The sequence below is a fragment of the Macaca mulatta genome, chromosome 15, assembly GCF_049350105.2.
Source record: "Macaca mulatta isolate MMU2019108-1 chromosome 15, T2T-MMU8v2.0, whole genome shotgun sequence".
NCBI classification, from domain to species: Eukaryota; Metazoa; Chordata; class Mammalia; order Primates; family Cercopithecidae; genus Macaca; species Macaca mulatta.
This window is the reverse complement of record NC_133420.1, coordinates 36,886,229-36,904,795: the sequence shown is the minus strand read 5'-3', so window position 1 is coordinate 36,904,795 and position 18,567 is coordinate 36,886,229. Positions and strand designations below refer to the sequence as shown.

At 50.3% G+C, this 18,567-nt stretch overlaps 1 protein-coding gene across 50 annotated transcripts in view; it reads left to right on the top strand.

The window, feature by feature from the left end:
• GSN (gelsolin) overlaps nucleotides 1–18,567 on the top strand; it is a 64,819-nt gene that overhangs the window by 30,092 nt on the left and 16,160 nt on the right. For 13 of the 50 annotated variants that reach the window (XM_015116931.3, XM_077968156.1, XM_077968126.1 and 10 more), the window contains 5 exons: nucleotides 3,540–3,744; nucleotides 4,491–4,645; nucleotides 12,762–12,923; nucleotides 14,400–14,549; nucleotides 16,004–16,093. In XM_015116931.3, the coding sequence (XP_014972417.1) occupies nucleotides 3,549–3,744; nucleotides 4,491–4,645; nucleotides 12,762–12,923; nucleotides 14,400–14,549; nucleotides 16,004–16,093 (753 nt within the window). In that variant the 5' untranslated portion in view covers nucleotides 3,540–3,548. Of the gene's footprint in view, nucleotides 1–426; nucleotides 586–997; nucleotides 1,052–1,221; nucleotides 1,267–1,623; nucleotides 1,695–3,084; nucleotides 3,875–4,400; nucleotides 4,674–12,651; nucleotides 12,924–14,399; nucleotides 14,550–16,003; nucleotides 16,139–18,567 lie in introns of those variants that run through there. The other 37 variants (XM_077968139.1, XM_015116928.3, XM_028834895.2 and 34 more) reach the window with 20 other exon arrangements.

The following is an 18,567-nucleotide window of genomic DNA, read 5'->3' as shown; positions in this document are numbered from 1 at the left end:
TGTGAGTGGGAGAGGGCAAACTTCAGCCTGATTAGATAGAGGCTGGACTTCCGGAGGAGCTGGGAAGGGGGACCATAGTTTCTGGGGAGGCGGTGGAGAACTCACATTTACCTAGCTGCTGGCCGGGCTATTTTCATACCCTCAGACTGATTTAATCCTCAACTACTGTACTCATTTAGTAGATGAGAAGAACGAGACATTGAAAACATGCACAGTGGAGGTGGGAATGAAAGCCAGCTCTCCAACTCTCCAGTCCTCTTTCCTGTCACTGCATCAGGCTGCAGGGTGAAAGGGAGGTCTGGGATACAAAGAGAACTTAGAGGTGGAGCAGTTGGATTCTGCGCAGTGCTAGGAGGGAGGAGAGGGGTTGGAGGAGGTGGGAAGCAGGCCTTCAGTTTGGATAGCTCTTCCCCAACCCAGTGACTCTAGTGGGAGGGTGGAGGGGTGGGGATGGGAAGGGAGCCTGGGAGTGAGAAGGAAAGGCAAACTCTGTCTTCCCCCAGGGGAGTCAATGAATAGTACCTAAAATGGAAACCAAACAAAACAACTTCAAGAAGTAACAAGGGCTTGTTTAGAGACCTGAAGGTAAACCCTGAACCATCAGCTAAAAGAGGTAGATAGCAGTGCTTGCCCCTGGGGAGAGGTAAATGGGAGGCAGAGGAAACAACTGTGTACAGACATGTGATGTTACGTTTTGATCAAAATAAAACTTTTAAAACACAAACACTTTTTCAAAAGAAGGAAAGAAAGGCCGTCTTGGGTAAAGTAGGAGGGGCTATCCCAGGAGCTGAGCGGTCTGCTCAGCTGAGTCCTGCTGGTTTCACCTGCCCACGGGAGACGGGTCCCCTGCCCTGCTGCGGTGCATGCTGCCTGGTGGGGGTTCTGCCCAGGCCCACTGCTGCCTGAGTTTAAATCCAGGCAGCACCATTTGCAAGCTGTGTGCAAGTTGCTTCACCACCCTGCACTGTTCCGCCCTCTGTAAAATGGGTTGGCCATTGTACTATCTCTGAAAAGGATGTGCTGATGCGTCGGTGAAAAGCTTTCAAAAATCGTTAGTTCATGTTATTTTTTTGCTGGAGATGTTAAGTGCGGAGAGGAGAGGGGGCTCGCGTGGGTCACAGGAGGCTCAGCTGGGCTCACCGCGGTTCGTGCCTGCGCCCATTTAGCGTGCACAGAGCTAGCGCCTGCTGTATGCCAAGCCCGGTGCTGGGTCTCCGCCCCGGATCTGGGGTGCAGGAACTGCCGCGCCCTGTCGGGTCGATCCCGGTGGGAACCCAGATGTCTCCAAGATCCGAGACCGATCCCCGCCCCACGCCCTCCCTGCGGGGCGGTCCCGGGTTTGGGCGGGATGGGCGGGCGGCTACTTAAGGTCGGTGACCCGAGGCCGCTGCTGCCGACTGGGTCCCCCGCCGCTGTCGCCACCATGGCTCCGCATCGCCCCGCGCCCGCGCTGCCCTGCGCACTGTTCCTGGCGCTGTGCGCGCTGTCGCTGCCCGTCCGCGCGCGCGCGGCCACTGCGTCGCAGGGGGCGTCCCAGGCGAGGGCACCCCAGGGGCGGGTGCCCGAGGCGCGGGTGAGTGCCCGGGGGGCCCCGGGGCTCCCGGAGTAACTCTCTATTGTAAGTTCTTGCAGATACAGCGCTAGGAAAAGGGGAGTAATTCAGGTCTAGAATGGAAAAACTGTTTTGTTGCTTTGTAAGTATCTCTTGCTGCTTCTGGGGCTCTGGCTCGCAGATGAGGGTGGGAGCCTGGGGGCCCTGGCTGTTCCCTCCCAGGAAGCTAACCTCACCTTGGCCGGATTTCTTTTCCCCTGCCTCCTGATTTCTCCTTTCCCTTCTCTGTTTTCTTCTCCCCTCTGCCTCACTTCTCTCCTTCCCTCTTCTGATGTCTTCTTCCATTTCCGATTCCTTATTCTCATTTGATCTCTCTCCCTCTCCAATATTTCCTTCTTCCTTGTACGACCTCACCTGTTTGCTTATGGTCATTACTATCATTTCTTCTCTCCTTGCTGCTGTCTTCCCTGCCCTGTCTGGTTTCGTGTTTTTCCACCCTTCTGCCTGAGTTCTTCTCCCTCTCCCTGCCTGGTTTCTCTGACTTCTCCCCTCTGATTTTTACTCCCACCAGATCTCTTCTCCGGCCAGAGGTGACCTGCACCTGCTGATTTTTGTCCTCGACTCCAGCCTAACCCTCTTGTGCCCACCCCGGCCCCCGCCCCAGTGCATGTCTAACAGCCTCCCCATTTTTAACCACCTCATCTCCAACAGCCTCCTGCAGACCCTGGTGCATCCTCTTCTCTTCCAAGAAATGCAATTTGGGGGTGGGGTGTTGCGGGGCAGGAGGGAGGAGGCAGACAGCGCAGGAGGCCACTTGGGCTCAGCCATTTGGACCCTTCTTGGGGGTATGATGGGGATGGGTGCAGGGAGGAGAGGGGGTTCCCGTGGATCACAGGAGGCTCAGGTGGGCTCACCTCGGTTTGCGAGTGTACCCATTTAGCATGCACAGAGCTAGCGCCTGCTGTCTGCCAGGCCCCGTGCTGGAAATCTTTCCACTTCCAAAGAGCAAAAGCAAACAGGCTGTGTGACCTTCGGTCAGTCCTTTCCCCTCTTTGAGCCTCAGTTTCTCTATCTGCAGATTGGGGTTGGGTAATGAGCTCTTGGAGGGCCCTTTAGTTGTAAGAGCCATTGAAGATGCTGGAAGGGAGCAAGCTGAGGCCCTGGGGACCCTTAGATTTACTATTGCCATCTGAGGGGTCTACCCATAGTCCCAGAGCTTATGATCTTGGAGCCCAGGGCAACCCCTGCTACGCTGTTTCCTAGCTGGAGGTCCCCCGGCAGAGTCCCTTCGCCTCTCTGTGCCTTGGTTATCACATCCAATTGGCAATAAGAAAAGAAGGGAGGCCAGGCGTGGTGGCTCACGCCTGTAATCCCAACACTTTGGGAGGCCGAGGCAGGTGGATCACCTGAGGTCAAGGAGTTCTAGACCAGCCTGACCAACATGGCGAAACCCGATCTCTACTAAAAATACAAAATTAGCCAGACGTAGTAGCACGTGCCTGTAATCCCAGCTACTCAGGAGGCTGAGGCAGGAGAATTGCTTGAACCCGGGAGACAGAGGTTGCAATGAGTCGAGATTGCACCATTGCACTCCAGCCCTGGCGATAGTACGAGGCTCTGTCTCACAAAAAAAAAAAAAAAAAAGAAAAGAAAAGAAAAGAAAAAAGAAAGAAAGAAAAGAAAAAGAAAAGAAGGGAGCAGGGAGGTAGAGCCCTCTGTATCCTCCATCACCAGAAAAAGCCGAAGAGGGCTAAGTAGGAGGGACAGATGCTGGCCAGGGCACAGGATTTGAAGCATAAAACTCTTGTCCTGTTTGTTGACTCATTGAGGCAGGGTGCTCAGAAGGGGATAGACTTGCCTGGGGCGTGGGGAGAGCAGGAGGCTCAAGTGAGATGCTCTTGGTGCTGGAAACCGCCCTCCCTCATGCCCGGGGCATTTCCCTGCCAGGACCCTGCCCCTGCTTAGGCTCTGCCCTGTCTCTTCCCAGCCCAACAGCATGGTGGTGGAACACCCCGAGTTCCTCAAGGCAGGGAAGGAGCCTGGCCTGCAGATCTGGCGTGTGGAGAAGTTTGATCTGGTGCCCGTGCCCACCAACCTTTATGGAGACTTCTTCACGGGCGATGCTTACGTCATCCTGAAGACAGTGCAGCTGAGGAACGGGAATCTGCAGTACGACCTCCACTACTGGCTGGGTGAGGCTGGCCCCCCAGCCCCTGCCCCAGCGCCCGTTCTGAACAGTGCAGACCTTTGAGGCATGGTCCCCAGGAAGGGAACTGATTATTGAGTGCACCTAGTATGCGCCGGGCCCTTGACTGGTGGTTTGTGCCCTTAGACTCTAGAGCCAGCCTGGCCAAGTTCACACCCCCACTCTGCCCCTGACTCACGTTCTGCCCTTTGGCAAGTCACTCAATGTCCCTGTGGAGTGGACATGATGATAGCTCTGCATTATCTCACAGGAATGTCATGAGGGTTAAACGCCTTAGTGTGACACTCAGAACTGTGGGTGAATTGTAGACCCTGGGCCCCGCCACAACCTCCCTGGCCCAGCTCCAGGCACTCCCCAGTTAGCCCTTGAGTCAGGAGCCTGGAGTCCCTGCCACACCTCTGCTGTGGGATGCTATAAGTCCTGCCCCCTTGCTGAGCCTCAGTTTCCTAATCTGTGAATTGAGCTGATGCTCCCAGTCCTGAATTTACGCTCAGGAGGGCTGAGAATGAATGTAGGGGAATGTGACAGAGCTGGGAGGATGCTTAGAGAAAAATGAGGTCCATCGTCCCATTATACAGATGGGTTAACTGAAGCTCACAGAAGGCAAGGGCTTTCTCAGCTTCTACAGCTAGGTCAGGGCAGTGCTGGGGTTCCTCCTCCTCGTCCTCCTCTTCCCCAGGGGTCTGGGGTACTTCTGGGAAACCAGGCTCATGCTGTTCCGATGTCCCCTAGGCAATGAGTGCAGCCAGGATGAGAGCGGGGCGGCCGCCATCTTTACCGTGCAGCTGGATGACTACCTGAACGGCCGGGCTGTGCAGCACCGTGAGGTCCAGGGCTTCGAGTCGGCCACCTTCCTAGGCTACTTCAAGTCTGGCCTGAAATACAAGGTGGGTTGGGCCCCACCTTGCTTGAGCAGTAGGGACAGATGCACCAGTAACAGGGCTCACTCAGGCCCATCTATCTTTCGGCCTTGTGATGCGGTGGGCAGACCGATCCGAGGTCAGGCTTTGGAGTCAACCAATGTTGTGTTTAAATCCTGGCCTCTTTCTAGCTGTGTGAACTTGGACAAATCACACTGCCTTTGTGAGCCTCTGGTTCCTTATCTTAAAATGGGGAGAAGAAAATTCCCCGTAAGTTCATAGTGTTGTTTTCCTAGCCCCCAACAGTGAGGAGTGGGCCAGAGGTGGAAAGCTAGTTCTTCTTGCAGGCCCCAGGGGGCTTTGGCCTGGTCCTGTTCTGGTACCCCTTAATTCTTAGGGCCTTGTGAACAGAAGACCCCGTATTAGGTATTTAATAGGGCATTGCTAGTCACATCCCTCTTTCTGTTCACTAGAATCCCCTTTGAACTTGAACTTTTCGCAGTCTGGACCAAGACGGAGCTCTTTTCCCAAGCTCCTAGCCAGGTGGGGCAGAGCAAGGCCAAACTGGGAGCTCCATGAGACTGCACCCTAATATGCTGGTGACTTCCTGCAAGCCACTTGACCTCCTTGAGCCTCCCTTTCCTCTCTGGTTACCTGAGAGCCAGTTGTACCTGCCCTACAGGGCTGGGACAGGATTTGGTGCAGGGGTGGCTGGGAAATGCCTTGCGTGGGGCTTGGCCATCTGGAAGGGCTCTGGGAACACTGTAGTTTTACAAAGCTGGGGTTTTCCTTGGTCAGGACAGAGAGGCGGATCACAGGCTTTCACAGCCAGGTGGGCCTTAATGTCAGAGTCCAAATCTCATTTTACTGGGGGAGAAGGGGAACTGAGACGCAGAAAGGCTTAAACAATTGGCCTAGAGTCACACAGCGAATTGGTGCCAGACCAAGGACTAGAACCCAGATGTTCTAACTCTCAGCATTCTTTCCACTAAACCAACAAACCTCTAATGACCAGGGTCCTAGGGTAGGGTTCAAGCCTGTCTGTGCTGCTGATGTGCTGTGTGACCTTAGAGAAGTCACTGTTCCTCTCTGGACCTCAGCATCATCTGTGTCAATGGAGGGTGAAGTTGTCTGCCCTGGTGAGGCACAAGAGATTGAATGATGGGAAAGCATCATTGAGACTCAGATAGCAACAGGCAGGGTGTGTCCTGGGAACCACAGTCCAGGGCTGGGCAGGGCTGGGTTGGATTCCCTGGAGCCCCCTGTGTGCCAGTTTCCCTTTGCACTGAGCTCCTCCTGCTAAGCTGTCCAGCTCTGCCTTCTTCCTGCAGTCCTTTCTGGGGCCTTGACACCTTGCAGAAGGAGAGGTAAGAAGTTTGGGAGCCGGGTCCCTGAGCTGCAGAAGGACCAGGTCTTTTTGCAACTTCTGGAGCAAGAAGTGGAAAGAGCACTTGCCCAGGAATCACAGAGATTGGGATTGAGGTCCCAAGGCTACCTCCTGTAATTGCTGTGAGACTTTGGGCAAGTCGTGTATCTTTGGGTGGGTGTTATCACTCATCCTCCATTCATCATTCATTCAACAAACATTCACTGAGCCTCAGTAACAGCAGCACCGGCTTGTTGTTGCTACACTGTGGCAGACATGATACCGGGAATATAGGTTATCTCATTTCAGCCTCACAACTGTCCTGGGAGGTAAGGAACTCCAATTCCATTTTACAGATGAGACTGGAGGCTCAGAGGGGTCACATAAGCTACATTCAAACCAGGCTTGTGTTCCCTTGCCTCTGCCAGGCCACGTGATGGGTACCAGGGTGCCCAAGTGAAGAAGGTGGGTCCCTGCCCTTGAGAGTGTCCCGAGGAGTTGGGGAGACTGGCAGGCTCACGAAGAGTCAATCCATTGCCTCCAGGTGGGGTGACAGGTGGGATCCCAGGGAGTGCTCAGTTCTGAGAGGGGTTCAGGGATGAGATAGATGAGTAGGTGTTTGCTAATCTATCTTGTCTTAGTCACCGTTTCTTAGGGCATAACCTGACGGTCTAACATGGTTACAAATATGAGAGTTCTCATATACACAGGAAGGATGATTTTCCAGGTCAGAGAATGTTGCAGAGCAGGTCATAGGCTCCCTGGATTTTTAGAAATAAACAAGGATGATAAGAACCCTTACCGTGTATTAAGCCTTGACTATAAGATCTCATTTAATTCTCACTATAGCCTTTAGGGTGGATGAATGCTCCCATTTCATAGATGAGGAAGCTGAGGCTCAGAGGAGTAAACTAACTTGCCTAAGTTCACACAGCTGGTAAAAGGTGCTTATCATTGAACACTTATCTATTACTTTCTGTGTGTCAGGGACTCTTCTGAGTGCTTTACTCATTTAACTCATTTTACCCTAACAGGTAGGGTATCTGTTAGCACCATTTTATAAATGAAGCTACTAAGACACAGAGATGTTAAGCAACTTGTCCAAGGTCACACAGCTAGTAAGTGATTGGATTAGGGTGCAAACCCAAGCGTGAAGGGCCTAGCACAGACCTGGTTCAGAGTCGACATTTGAAGGTTCCCTGATCTTTGATCTAGCTCGGATATGGCCTGGGATCTACTTGGATAGCCAGGTTCCCTGACTCCTGATGATTTTCCAGGACGTTCTTGGATCACACTTGACGATCTGGGCTCCAGCTGGGCCCAGATTTGGGGCTTCCGTCCTGAAAGGCGCTGGCTCCTGGTGCGAATGGGAGGCCCAGGGCTGATCCTGTTTACCACCTTCTGCAAGTCCTCAGGCTGCCCCCGCACTTGGCAGGTCCAGGCCAAGGTTCTCGCCCCGGCGCCCTCATCAATTATAGATCCCCGAGGAGCAGGGCTTGTTACGCAAGACTTGTTCCTGTGAAAGCCTCTTCCTCTAAGCCAATTCTGTCCTCGGAGTGTGAGAAGGGGCAGGGAGGGGACAGCGAGCCACTAGAAAGGGCTGACTTGGGGCTTGGCCCTCTTGTTCTATGACCCCCAAATCCGTAGGTCACTGCCCTGCAAGAGAGCTCAGAATCCCTTGATTCCCGACCCTCCTCCTCCCACTCCCCAGACCCCCATTTTTGGACTGAACCCTGGAGACCCCCTGGGGCTGGGTTATTTGAAACCCATTGTTCAAATGGAATCTGGGCTGTGCAGAGACCTAGGAGCCCTTGGACCTGAGGAACACAATTGGGAACCCATAGAATCACTGGAATCTTTCTGTCCTCCCTCCCTCCTATTCCTTAGATAAAGAGCTCTGAGTTTAGAAGGTAGAGGGGACCAAGCCTGATCAATTCATTTTTTCTTTGTTTTAGAAACAGTTTAACTTTTGTTTTCATGTAAATCTTCTTTGCTTTTTTTCTCCTTTCTTCTGACTACAAGAGTAATATAAGCTTATTGTAAAATGTCAAACATTACAGAAATATAGGTTCTAGAAAATAAAAGCCCCCCCAACATGATTCTACACTTGGAGATATATAGCATATAGTGGCTAATTTCTTTCTCTCTGAACGTATATAGATAGACAGATGCATATATATGTAATCACTTTAATTTGGAAAGTGGCTTTTAAAACAATTTATCCTATAGAATTTTGTTCAGATAATTTGATGCCAATCTTGCCCACCTAATGATTATACCATAGAAAGCAACAATTAGTGCTAAAGATTATAGTCAAAAACAGGAACAACTTCAAAAAACTTCTTTCCCCTGCCCTTGTAGATCCACTGATGTCTTCTAAGAGCTTGCTTTAATTTATTTTTGTTAATTAATCTTTCCAATTCTAATTTCCTAGAGCAGTAAAATTAGAGGAGTTAATTAATCAGGAAACTCATGGCTGCAATAATTCAACATCAAGAATTATTTTATAAGGCCGGGTGCGGTGGCTCACGCTTGTAATCCCAACACTTAGGGAGGCCGAGATGGGTGATCATTTGAGGTCAGGAGTTCGAGACCAGCCTGGCCAACATGGTGAAATCCTGTCTCTACTAAAAATACAAAAATTAGCAGGGCGTGGTGGCGGCTGCCTGTAGTTCCAGCTATTCGGGAGGCTGAGGCAGGAGAATCGCTTGAATCCGGGAGGCAGAGGTTGCAGTGAGCCAAGATCGTGCCACTGCACTCCAGCCTGGGCGACAGAACAAGACTCCGTCTCAAAAAAAAGAATTATTTTATAAGTAAATACAGAGAATTTTTAAGAAGTGAGATTTATGACATAAAGCAACCCTTCCTTTTTAAAAAATAGGGTAAAAATTTTAATGACAAAAATGAAAGGCATACTTCAACGAGTATTTAGAGGGGTACAATTTTTTTCTTTGCTCCCGTTTCCTTGTCTCCGAGGAATCAATAGAAACAGTTAGTGAGTCCTTCTAGCACCTTTTGGAAAAGGTTTGCACATCCACTCTCTCATTATGTCCAGTTGAATGAAGTCCCGTGGTCAGGAGTTCCTAGGCTGACAGCTGAATGAGGCTGGGTCCCTGGCAGGGGGATCTTGGGGATAGAACCTAGCACTGCCGCCCAGCACTGGGCTCTGGACACAATGCTTAATCTCTTTGAATCTTGGTTTCCTCGCCTGTGAAGTGGGATAATTATTAATAGTTCCTGCTTCAGGGGCTTGTTGTCAGGACTTCATTGCATGCACTTAAAGCAGGTGCCCCAGCTTTGGCAAAGCTCCGTAAGTGGCAGCCACTGTGATTGTTACAGGTAAGCACAGCTGAGTGCAGGTGAGCATTGGTTGTTGCATTTTCTTCCCTGGCTGCTCTTCCTCACTTGCTCCGGGCAGTCTTGGTTACATCACTCTCAGAACCCTCCTGTTTTTCTGCGCTTCCGCTGCATTGCCCTGACCTATGTCCTTTGCACTCTGCCTGGCTCTCCAATCCCAGGCCTCATGGCCATCCAGCCCTCAGGCCCCCTCAGACCTGGTCTCTCAACCCAGAGTCCCAACTCACTCCTTCCTGATGATGGAAAAAGTTACTGTCTTGCTTCCCAGTTTTGGGCAGCAAATTCAGGAGAAGTCACAGTCTTACCCCTTGCTTCGCACCGAGGTCAGTCATAGCATGGCCAACCCACGGCTCCCTTGGAGGGGCTCTGGAAGCAGGGTGGAAAGACAAGTTGTCAGCTGTGTGAGCACTGGCTGCCCTGCTAGGCCCAAGGGAATCTTGAAAGGCCTTAGCTGAGACCAAGAAGGGACACCAGGGGGTCCTCCAGCCACTGGCAACCCAAAAACATCCATTACTTGAAAGAGGGCTCTGAATAGTGGCTTGTTCCTGCCTCCCATCCTGGATGACTGAGTGATCTTTGCTCTAAGAAAACCTGATATTGGCTGGCACAGTGACTCATGCCTGTAATTCCAGCACTTTGGGAGGCTGAGGCAGGAGGATCACGTGAGGCCAGGAGTTCAAGACCAGCCTGGCCAACATGGTGAAACTTGGTCTCTACAAAAAATACAAAAATTAGCTGGGCATGGTGATGCATATCTGTAATCACAGCTACTCGGGAGGCTGAGGCACAAGAATTGCTGGAACCCAGGAGGCGGAGGCTGCAGTGAATTGAGATTGTACTACTGCACTCCAGCCTGGGTGACAGAGCGAGACTCTGTCTCAAAAGAAAATAGAAAGAAAACTTGATATTGAGAGAAGAATGTGAATCTTACAGATTCAAACACGCCTGGGTTTGAATTCTAGCTCCACCACCTACCATCTGTATAATCTTGGGCAAGTCCCATCACCTGTGGGCCCCATTTTGCTCATCTGCGCAATGGAGCAATGATGCCTCCCTTGCAGGCGATGCGTGAAGAATGCCTGGCACAGTGGGCATCATCATTTCACAAACACATATATTGCTGACTATGGGAAGACACAGCAGGAGCCCAATGTACATGGACTCCCTTTGCCCCTTGCCCTCCTCGAGTCTGTGTGGCTAGAATTAGACTTAGCGTAGTGGACTGAGGGGCCCTGGATGGGGTGGCTGCATTGCTGGCCTGAGTGGAAGCCCTCTGCTTCCACCCCCATGTGTGGAGCCGGGAGACGAGCACCCGACTGGGAGGAGGAAACAAGGTTTCCAGCCTTGGCTTGGCCACACACTTGCTGAGCGCCCTTGAGTGAGTCACTTCACTTCTCTGGACGTCAGTTTACCGTGGGTAAAGTGGGGTGCTGTAGAAGGACCTTTACAACTCTGATTTGACAACTCTGGGGCACGGAGCTGGGGACTGCTCACAGGAAAGCCCAGCTGACTTTCCTTGGCTTGCTGCTGAGTGAGGGCAGCTGTGACTGCAGCAGGGACGCTCTCCTGAATGTCCTGCTCTGGGATGCAGTAATGATTACGGAGGGTCAGGGAGCAGGAGCTTGTGTCTCCCCTTCAGAAAGGAGAGGCCTGAGGCTCAGAAAGGGCGGGTGACTTACCCAAAGCCATCCAGCATTGCTGTGGCGGGGCTTCTGTCCCTTACCCTCAGCTGCTTTGAAGGCACTGCGGGGTGGGAGTTGCTGCGGTACCATAGGGGAAAGCAGAAGGGTGGCGTGGCCGGAACAATCCAGCAAAGCAGAAGGGTGGCGTGGCCGGAACAATCCAGCAAAGCAGAAGGGTGGCGTGGCCGGAACAATCCAGCAAAGCAGAAGGGTGGCGTGGCCGGAACAATCCAGCAAAGCAGAAGGGTGGCGTGGCCGGAACAATCCAGTAAAGCAGAAGGGTGGCGTGGCCGGAACAATCCAGGAAGACTTCCCAGAAGAGCCTTGAAGGATGAGAAGGATTTGGATTAGTACCTCTCAAAGTGGCTTTTGCAGAATACTCAAGCTGGAGGCAGGATACGGTGAAGAAAAGTGGTTCTTGGGCTGGGTTCAGTGACTCACTCCTATAATCCCAGCACCCAAGGATCGCTTGAGGCCAGGAGTTCAAGACCAGCTTAAGCAGCATAGTGAGACCTCATGTCTACAATAGAAATAAAATAAAATAAAATAAATAAATAAGCTGGGTGCAGTGGCTCATGCCTGTAGTCTTAACCACTGGAGAGGCTGAGATGGGAGGATCATTCAAGTCCTGGAGTTTGAGGTTACAGTGAGCTGTGATCACACCAGTACACTCCAGCCTGGACAGAGTGAGACCCTGTTGAAAGGAAGGAAGAGAGAGAGAGAGAGGAAGGAAAGAGAGAAAGAAAGGAAGGAAGGAAAGGAAAGAAAGGGAAAGAAGGAAAGAAAGAAAAAAAGAAAAGAAAGAAAGAAAAAAGAAAGTGGGTAAGAAAGAAAAGCAGTTCTTGAATCAATAAGATAGGGAAATGCTGTATAAAACAAAAGGCAAGCAGGTGTATCCACCATAGGATTTGACAGAGCCTTTATTACACACATGTGCATTGTATAACAGTCAGAAAGGGTGAGTGAGAAGCATTTCCTATGCTTATTTGACTGTGGAACTCTGCTTGCAGAATGTCTTTGGGGACTAGTGTGCCTTTGGGAAATGCTGGTTTTGAGGAAGGAATTGTTGCAGTTTTTTGATTTAGAAAGTGGCTACAGGGGGCCGGGCGCGGTGGCTCAAGCCTGTAATCCCAGCACTTTGGGAGGCCGAGACGGGCGGATCACAAGGTCAGGAGATCGAGACCATCCTGGCTAACCCGGTGAAACCCCGTCTCTACTAAAAAATACAAAAAACTAGCCGGGCGAGGTGGCGGCCGCCTGTAGTCCCAGCTACTCCAGAGGCTGAGGCAGGAGAATGGCGTGAACCCGGGAGGCGGAGCTTGCAGTGAGCTGAAATCCGGCCACTGCACTCCAGCCTGGGTGACAGAGCGAGACTCCGTCTCAAAAAAAAAAAAAAAAAAGTGGCTACAGGAGTCCTTGTTAGTGGAGTATGGGATTCAAAGGGGTGGCAGAAAGATGCAGTGGGCAGGGAATCTCTCACTTCTTAGCTGTGTGGCCTTGGGCAAATTTTATTGCTTTCCTAAACCTCAGTTTCCTACTCTGAAATGGGCATCAGAATGTTCCAGTCTCAAACAAGATAATGGTATGAAAGTCCTGAGTTAACTGAGAATTGCTGTGTTGCTGGAAAGCCACTGGTCCACAAGCCAGAATTTCCTTCACCTCATTTCTATCCCCTTCTTCCATATCAGCTTCCCTGGGCCTTCTGCCCTGGGCTAATGCTGTCTCTTTGGCCCCACAGAAAGGAGGTGTGGCATCGGGATTCAAGCACGTGGTACCCAACGAGGTGGTGGTGCAGAGACTCTTCCAGGTCAAAGGTAGGCGTGTGGTCCGTGCCACCGAGGTGCCTGTGTCCTGGGAGAGCTTCAACAATGGCGACTGCTTCATCCTGGACCTGGGCAACGTGAGTCCCGCTTTCCCCTTTCCCAGGAGCCACTGAGGTACTCCTGGCCTGACCATGGACTTGGGAACATCCACATGAACAAATGCATAGACACAGATGGGCAAATCACGGGGACCAGCATTGTTCATAAGTCGGAGAGACCCACGTACAGATATGTCTGTGTGCAAAGACTCCCACAAATGTAGACTCAAGCACACACCATGGGTATAGTGTGTACTTGGACTTTGATTGACATATAGACTTCCTGGCACCTTCTGTTCGTACGTACGTCTTGTGTCCTTTTTCACATGCTTATAAATACATAAAAGTCATGGGCAAACACTCTAGACTTTTGCCCACCAGGTGTGCACATGTGCACCATCATGAATGCCCACACATGTATACTCGGGTATGTTGCTTAAAGTCCCGCATGTGTATGTCATACATGTAGTTGCACATGCATGTGATCTATGACAATGTGTGTGGGATGCCCTTACCCAGGCCTACCTTATAGAATTGTGATGCTTCATACACACTCGTTTCACAAGTCCCTGTGAGTGCAGACCTGCAAATGGACACGGCCATTCTACCCCAAAGCTCATATGCATATATACCTGTGATATAATGTCCGTGCAAACGTGAGCACACACTGATTTAGTGTAAGCTTTTTATTAAAGCATCATAGGCACACAGAAGAGTGTGTGAATCCTGAGTGTACAGCTTGATGGATTACACAAAGCGAACACACCCACATAACACTGGATCATGAAGCAGAAGCTCACCAGCCCCTAGAAGGCCCGTTACCCCCTTTTGGTGCCTTCACCCCAAGGGCAACCATCATCCTGAACTTTCTCAACAGCATAGATGAATTTTGCCTGTTTCTGAACTTTATAGACACGGAAACTTGCTCTTTTATGTCTTACCTTTTGCTCAACATTACATTTCTGAGATGCATCCGTATTGTTGCATTTAGTTATAGATTGTTCATTTTCCTTGCTGTGGAAGATTCAGTTGTGTGGGTGCACCGCGATTTATGTATCCTTTATGTTGTTGATGGGCACTTGCGGTGGCTTCTGGTTTGGGGCTATTACAGGCAGTGCTACTCTGAACATTCTTGCACAAGTCTTTTGGTGGACATACGAACGCACTTCTGTCAGGTATATGCCTAGAAGGAGGATTCTGGGTCCTAAGGAGATAGGTGTATTCGGCTTTAGTGGCTATGGCCAAATGGTTTTCCAAAATGATTGTACCAATTTATATTCCCTTCAGCAGGCAAATATTTTTGCACACATTCTAGATGTAGTTGTATGTGAAAAAATTCATGCACTCCCATCCCCTGGTGTATGCAGATCACACTTAATTGTATGTGAATAATGCACGTGGGCAAGCTCAGAACAGGGTGAGCCTGCACACCACACGCCACACTCCCCAAGCCTTGTCACTGGGCGGGGCTTATAGGAAGACGGGACACTGACTTCCTGGGTCTCTGTCTTCCAGGACATCCACCAGTGGTGCGGTTCCAACAGCAACCGGTTTGAAAGACTGAAGGCCACGCAGGTGTCTAAGGGCATCCGGGACAACGAGCGGAGTGGCCGGGCCCGAGTGCACGTGTCTGAGGAGGGCGCTGAGCCCGAGGCAATGCTTCAGGTGCCTGTGGGGTGCGCATTGGGGTGGGTATGGGGACACACTGCTCATGACTTTCTTCTGTTCAGTAGGCAATTTGAGGTGAATTTGAGGAAAAAAACTTCTGCTATAAACCGCCTTTTTATTTTTAAAATGCTTTTTTATTTTAATTTTTTTTTAAAATTTTTGAGACAGGGTCTTCCTCTTTGTTGCCTGGGCTGGAGTGCAGGGGCACCATCACAGCTCACTGCAGCCTTGACCGCCTGGGCTCAAGTGATCCTCCTGCCTCAGCCTCCCGAGTAGCTGAGACCACAGGCGAGTACTACCAAGCCAGGCTAATTTTTGAATTTTTCGTGGGGATGAGGTCTTGCCATGTTGCCCAGGCTGGTCTCCAGCTTCTGGGTTCATACCATCCACCTGCCTCAACCTCCCAAAATGCTGGGGTTACAAGCATGAGTCACCACGCTGGCCCTGCCTCACTTCTGAGGCTGTTTTTCCATCAGACCTGATCACTTTAGGGAGTGAGGGAGATCAGTTACCTGTACAACTCCCAGACTCCCCGAGGGGTGAGGCTGGAACCCAAGGCTGTGCTGGGAGTGTGAACCGCATTCTCCAGCGGGGAGGGCCAGGTCCTTTGCAGAGCTAAGGAGGACAGTCTTTCAGCATCCCCAGAGGGCCAGCTTGGTGCTAGAACAAGGTCGGAAAGAGACCACTGAGCCCCAATCCCCTCTTTCCTCTTCTGACTCTTCCTGGTAGTTTTTGGCCCATTTAGTCACATGATGGGATTGCCAGCGATTGTGCTTTGAGGACATATCAATAGAGGCAGGTTCCACCAGGAAAAGGAGGAGACCATGAGCTCTGCTCCATGCCACTTGGTTCCTGCTTCTCTGGGGGCATCCAATTCCAGCTTTTGGAGAGAGCAGAAGGGTGATTATTATTATGGGAAGGGACCTGGACATGAACCATGGCTTGGGAGGGACAGTGGGAGTGAAAATAGGCCCTAAAACCACAGGGATGGCGGTTCAGATTCTGGCTTAGCCACCTAATAGCTGTGTGAGTAGGTGATTTCGTCTCTCTAGACCTCAGATTCCTCTTCTGTAAAATGAGAGTGATAATCTGTGCCTCCTGGCCTGGGTGCGAGGATGAAGTGAGATCTTTTAAAGGCAGGCAGTAGAAGGTGTTCAATAGCTGTAGTTACCACAATTAGCCGGTAGACGAAACATCTGAAGAGTCGTCTGGAGGCAGAGGAGCAGGAGTGTTCTCCTGGAGTTTCTGAGTCAGGGGGACAAGGTGGAAGGGACCTCTGATGGAGAGATCTGGACTTGTGAGCAGACGCAGGATGTCTCTGGAGGAGGTCAGACTCCATGGGGAGGGTCACAATGGATGCCCTTGTGGTCCCTGCCTGCCTGGGAGCTATCCCGGGAGCCTGGCCCCTCCCTCACAGCCACCCTTCCTCTCCATCTCTCTATCTCCTACAGGTGCTGGGCCCCAAGCCGGCTCTGCCTGCAGGTACCGAGGACACCGCCAAGGAGGATGCGGCCAACCGCAAGCTGGCCAAGCTCTACAAGGTGAGCACCAGATGCACTGCCTGGGCATGGGGTCAGGACAGGGAGGTGGAAGACCTGGTCTTCCCCACTCCACTGCCGTGGGACCTTGGGCAAAGCACCCCTTTGGCGGGGGGCTCGACTTTCTCACATCTCCAGTGGACGCATGTGTACTTCCTTTGCTTTCCTGTGCTAACAGCATGCGATCAACTCCGGACAGATCTGTGTCACGCTCACACATGAGGTCTGTCTGTCTGAGTCGCAGTTTCCTAGTCTGTAACGTGGGAAGAAGAGCAGAATGGTCGACTTTGCGGGATTTCTGGGAGTCCACAGAGAAAATGGATGGGAAAACAGCTTAGAAAATACTTGGGGAAATACTACAGAAATGGTGTGTATGTGGGGAGGCTGCGGGTGTGGGTTACAGATAATGACTTTATTTATGATTTCTTTCTTGTGATTTTCACAACTGAATTGAGGCTTAGCTCCAGCGAAGGAACTCTCTTGGCTGAGCTCTGGGAGAAGGCTCAATCACACTTATGTTGTGCCCCAAGTATTTTCAGTAAAACAACAAAATAGGGATGTGGATTCCCCCAGTGCCAAAGAAAAACTGCTACATTATTGATTTTTTGCTGATTGTGAAGTAATACATGTTTATTGTAAAAAAAAAAAAAAAAGAGCAGTGTTCGAAATATAAAAAGAAAATAAAAGTCCATGTAATTTCACTAGTTTAAAAAAAAGTATTATTTTTAAAATGTGTTTTAATTACCAAAATGACAATACCCAGCTAAAAAATCAGCCTCTCCTCCTCACCAGAGAACACATCTTTGTCCAACCACAGCTTTCTGTGCCTAATTACTTTTCCATTTACATTTTATTTTTTTATTTGGAGACAGGGTCTCGCTCTGTCACCCAGGCTGCAGTGCAGTGGCATCTCACAGCTCACTGCAACCTCTGCCTACCAGGCTCAAGCGATCTCTTGCCTCAGCCTCCTAAGTAGCTGGGACTACAGATAGGTCCCACCACGCCCAGCTAACTTTCGTATTTTTTGTAGAGACAAGTTTTCGTCACGTTGCCCAGGCTGGTCTCGAACTCCTGGGCTCACGTGATCCACTTACCTCAGCCTTCCAAAGTGCTGGGATTACAGACCTGAGCCAACACGCCCAGTCATTTCTATTTTATATAACTGGATCCAAACTATTCATGCTGTTCTGTGGTCTTCTTTTTTCCACTCAACATGGTCGAGAATATCTTTCTATAATAAATCTCAACATGACCCTTTATAACAGCTGTATAGTATTCTATTTTATGAATGTAAGAATTTAAGCAAATCCTAATATGTTCCCACCTTTTCCAATTACAGACAGTCCCTCTTGGTGTACTTGTGCTAAGTACAGCATAGCACTAAGGCAAGTTCCTAGACAAGGAACTGCTGGTCACAGGCTGAAGAATGAGTCAGTGGTTGAAAATACTGGTTCTGGGCCAGGTGTGGTGGCTCATGCCTGTAATCCCAGCACTTTGGAAGGCCGAGGTGGGTGGATCACGTGAGGTCAGGAGTTTGAGACCAGCCTGGCCAACATGGTGAAACACCATCTCTACTAAAAACACAAAATATTACCCAGCCATGGTGGCAGGCGCCCGTAATCCTAGCTCTCCTCCTAAGGGAGGAGAATCACTTGAACCTGGGAGGCAGAGGTTGCAGTGAGCCGAGATCACGCCATTGCACTCCAGCGTGGGCGACAAGAGCAAGACTCCATCTCAAAATAAATAAATAAATAAACAAATAAATAAATAAAATAAAAAAAGAAAGGACTGGTTCTGGAGTTAGGAGTCAGACTGTGCCTGTTTACCCAGAGCCTTGCCAACTGGATATTGTTAAATTTTTGAATTTCGACTCTTAAGATAGACTTTTTTTTTGAACTTGAATGTCTACTTTTTGTTTTAGAATAATTTTTAAGTTTACAGAAAAATTGTAAAGATAGTACAAAGAGTTCCGATATACCATTCACTCAGCTTCTCCTTAGCATCTTAGCATAACCAGGTACATTTATCAAAACTAAGAAATTAATATTGCTTTAATACCATTAACTAAACTATAGACTTTATCCAGATTTCCCCAGGTTTTCATTCTAGGTTCCAATCCAGGATACCAGGTTGCATTTAGCTCTTTTTACTTTTATTCTATTTTGTTTACTTATTTATTTTCAAGACAGAGTCTGGCTCTGTCACCCAGGCTGGAGTGTGGTGGTGCAGTCACAACTCACTGCAGCCCCGACCTCCTGGGCTCGGGTGATCCTCCCACTTCAGCCTCCCAAGTAGCTGAGGCCACAGGCAAGCGCCACCACGCCTTGCCACTTTTTGTATTTTTTGTAGAGATGGGATCTCGCCATGTTGCCCAGGCTGGTCTCGAACTCCCGGGCTCAAGCCATCCACCCACCTGGGCCTCCCAAAGTGCTGGATTAAAGGTGTGTGCCACTGCACACGGCCTCTTCTCTCTCTCT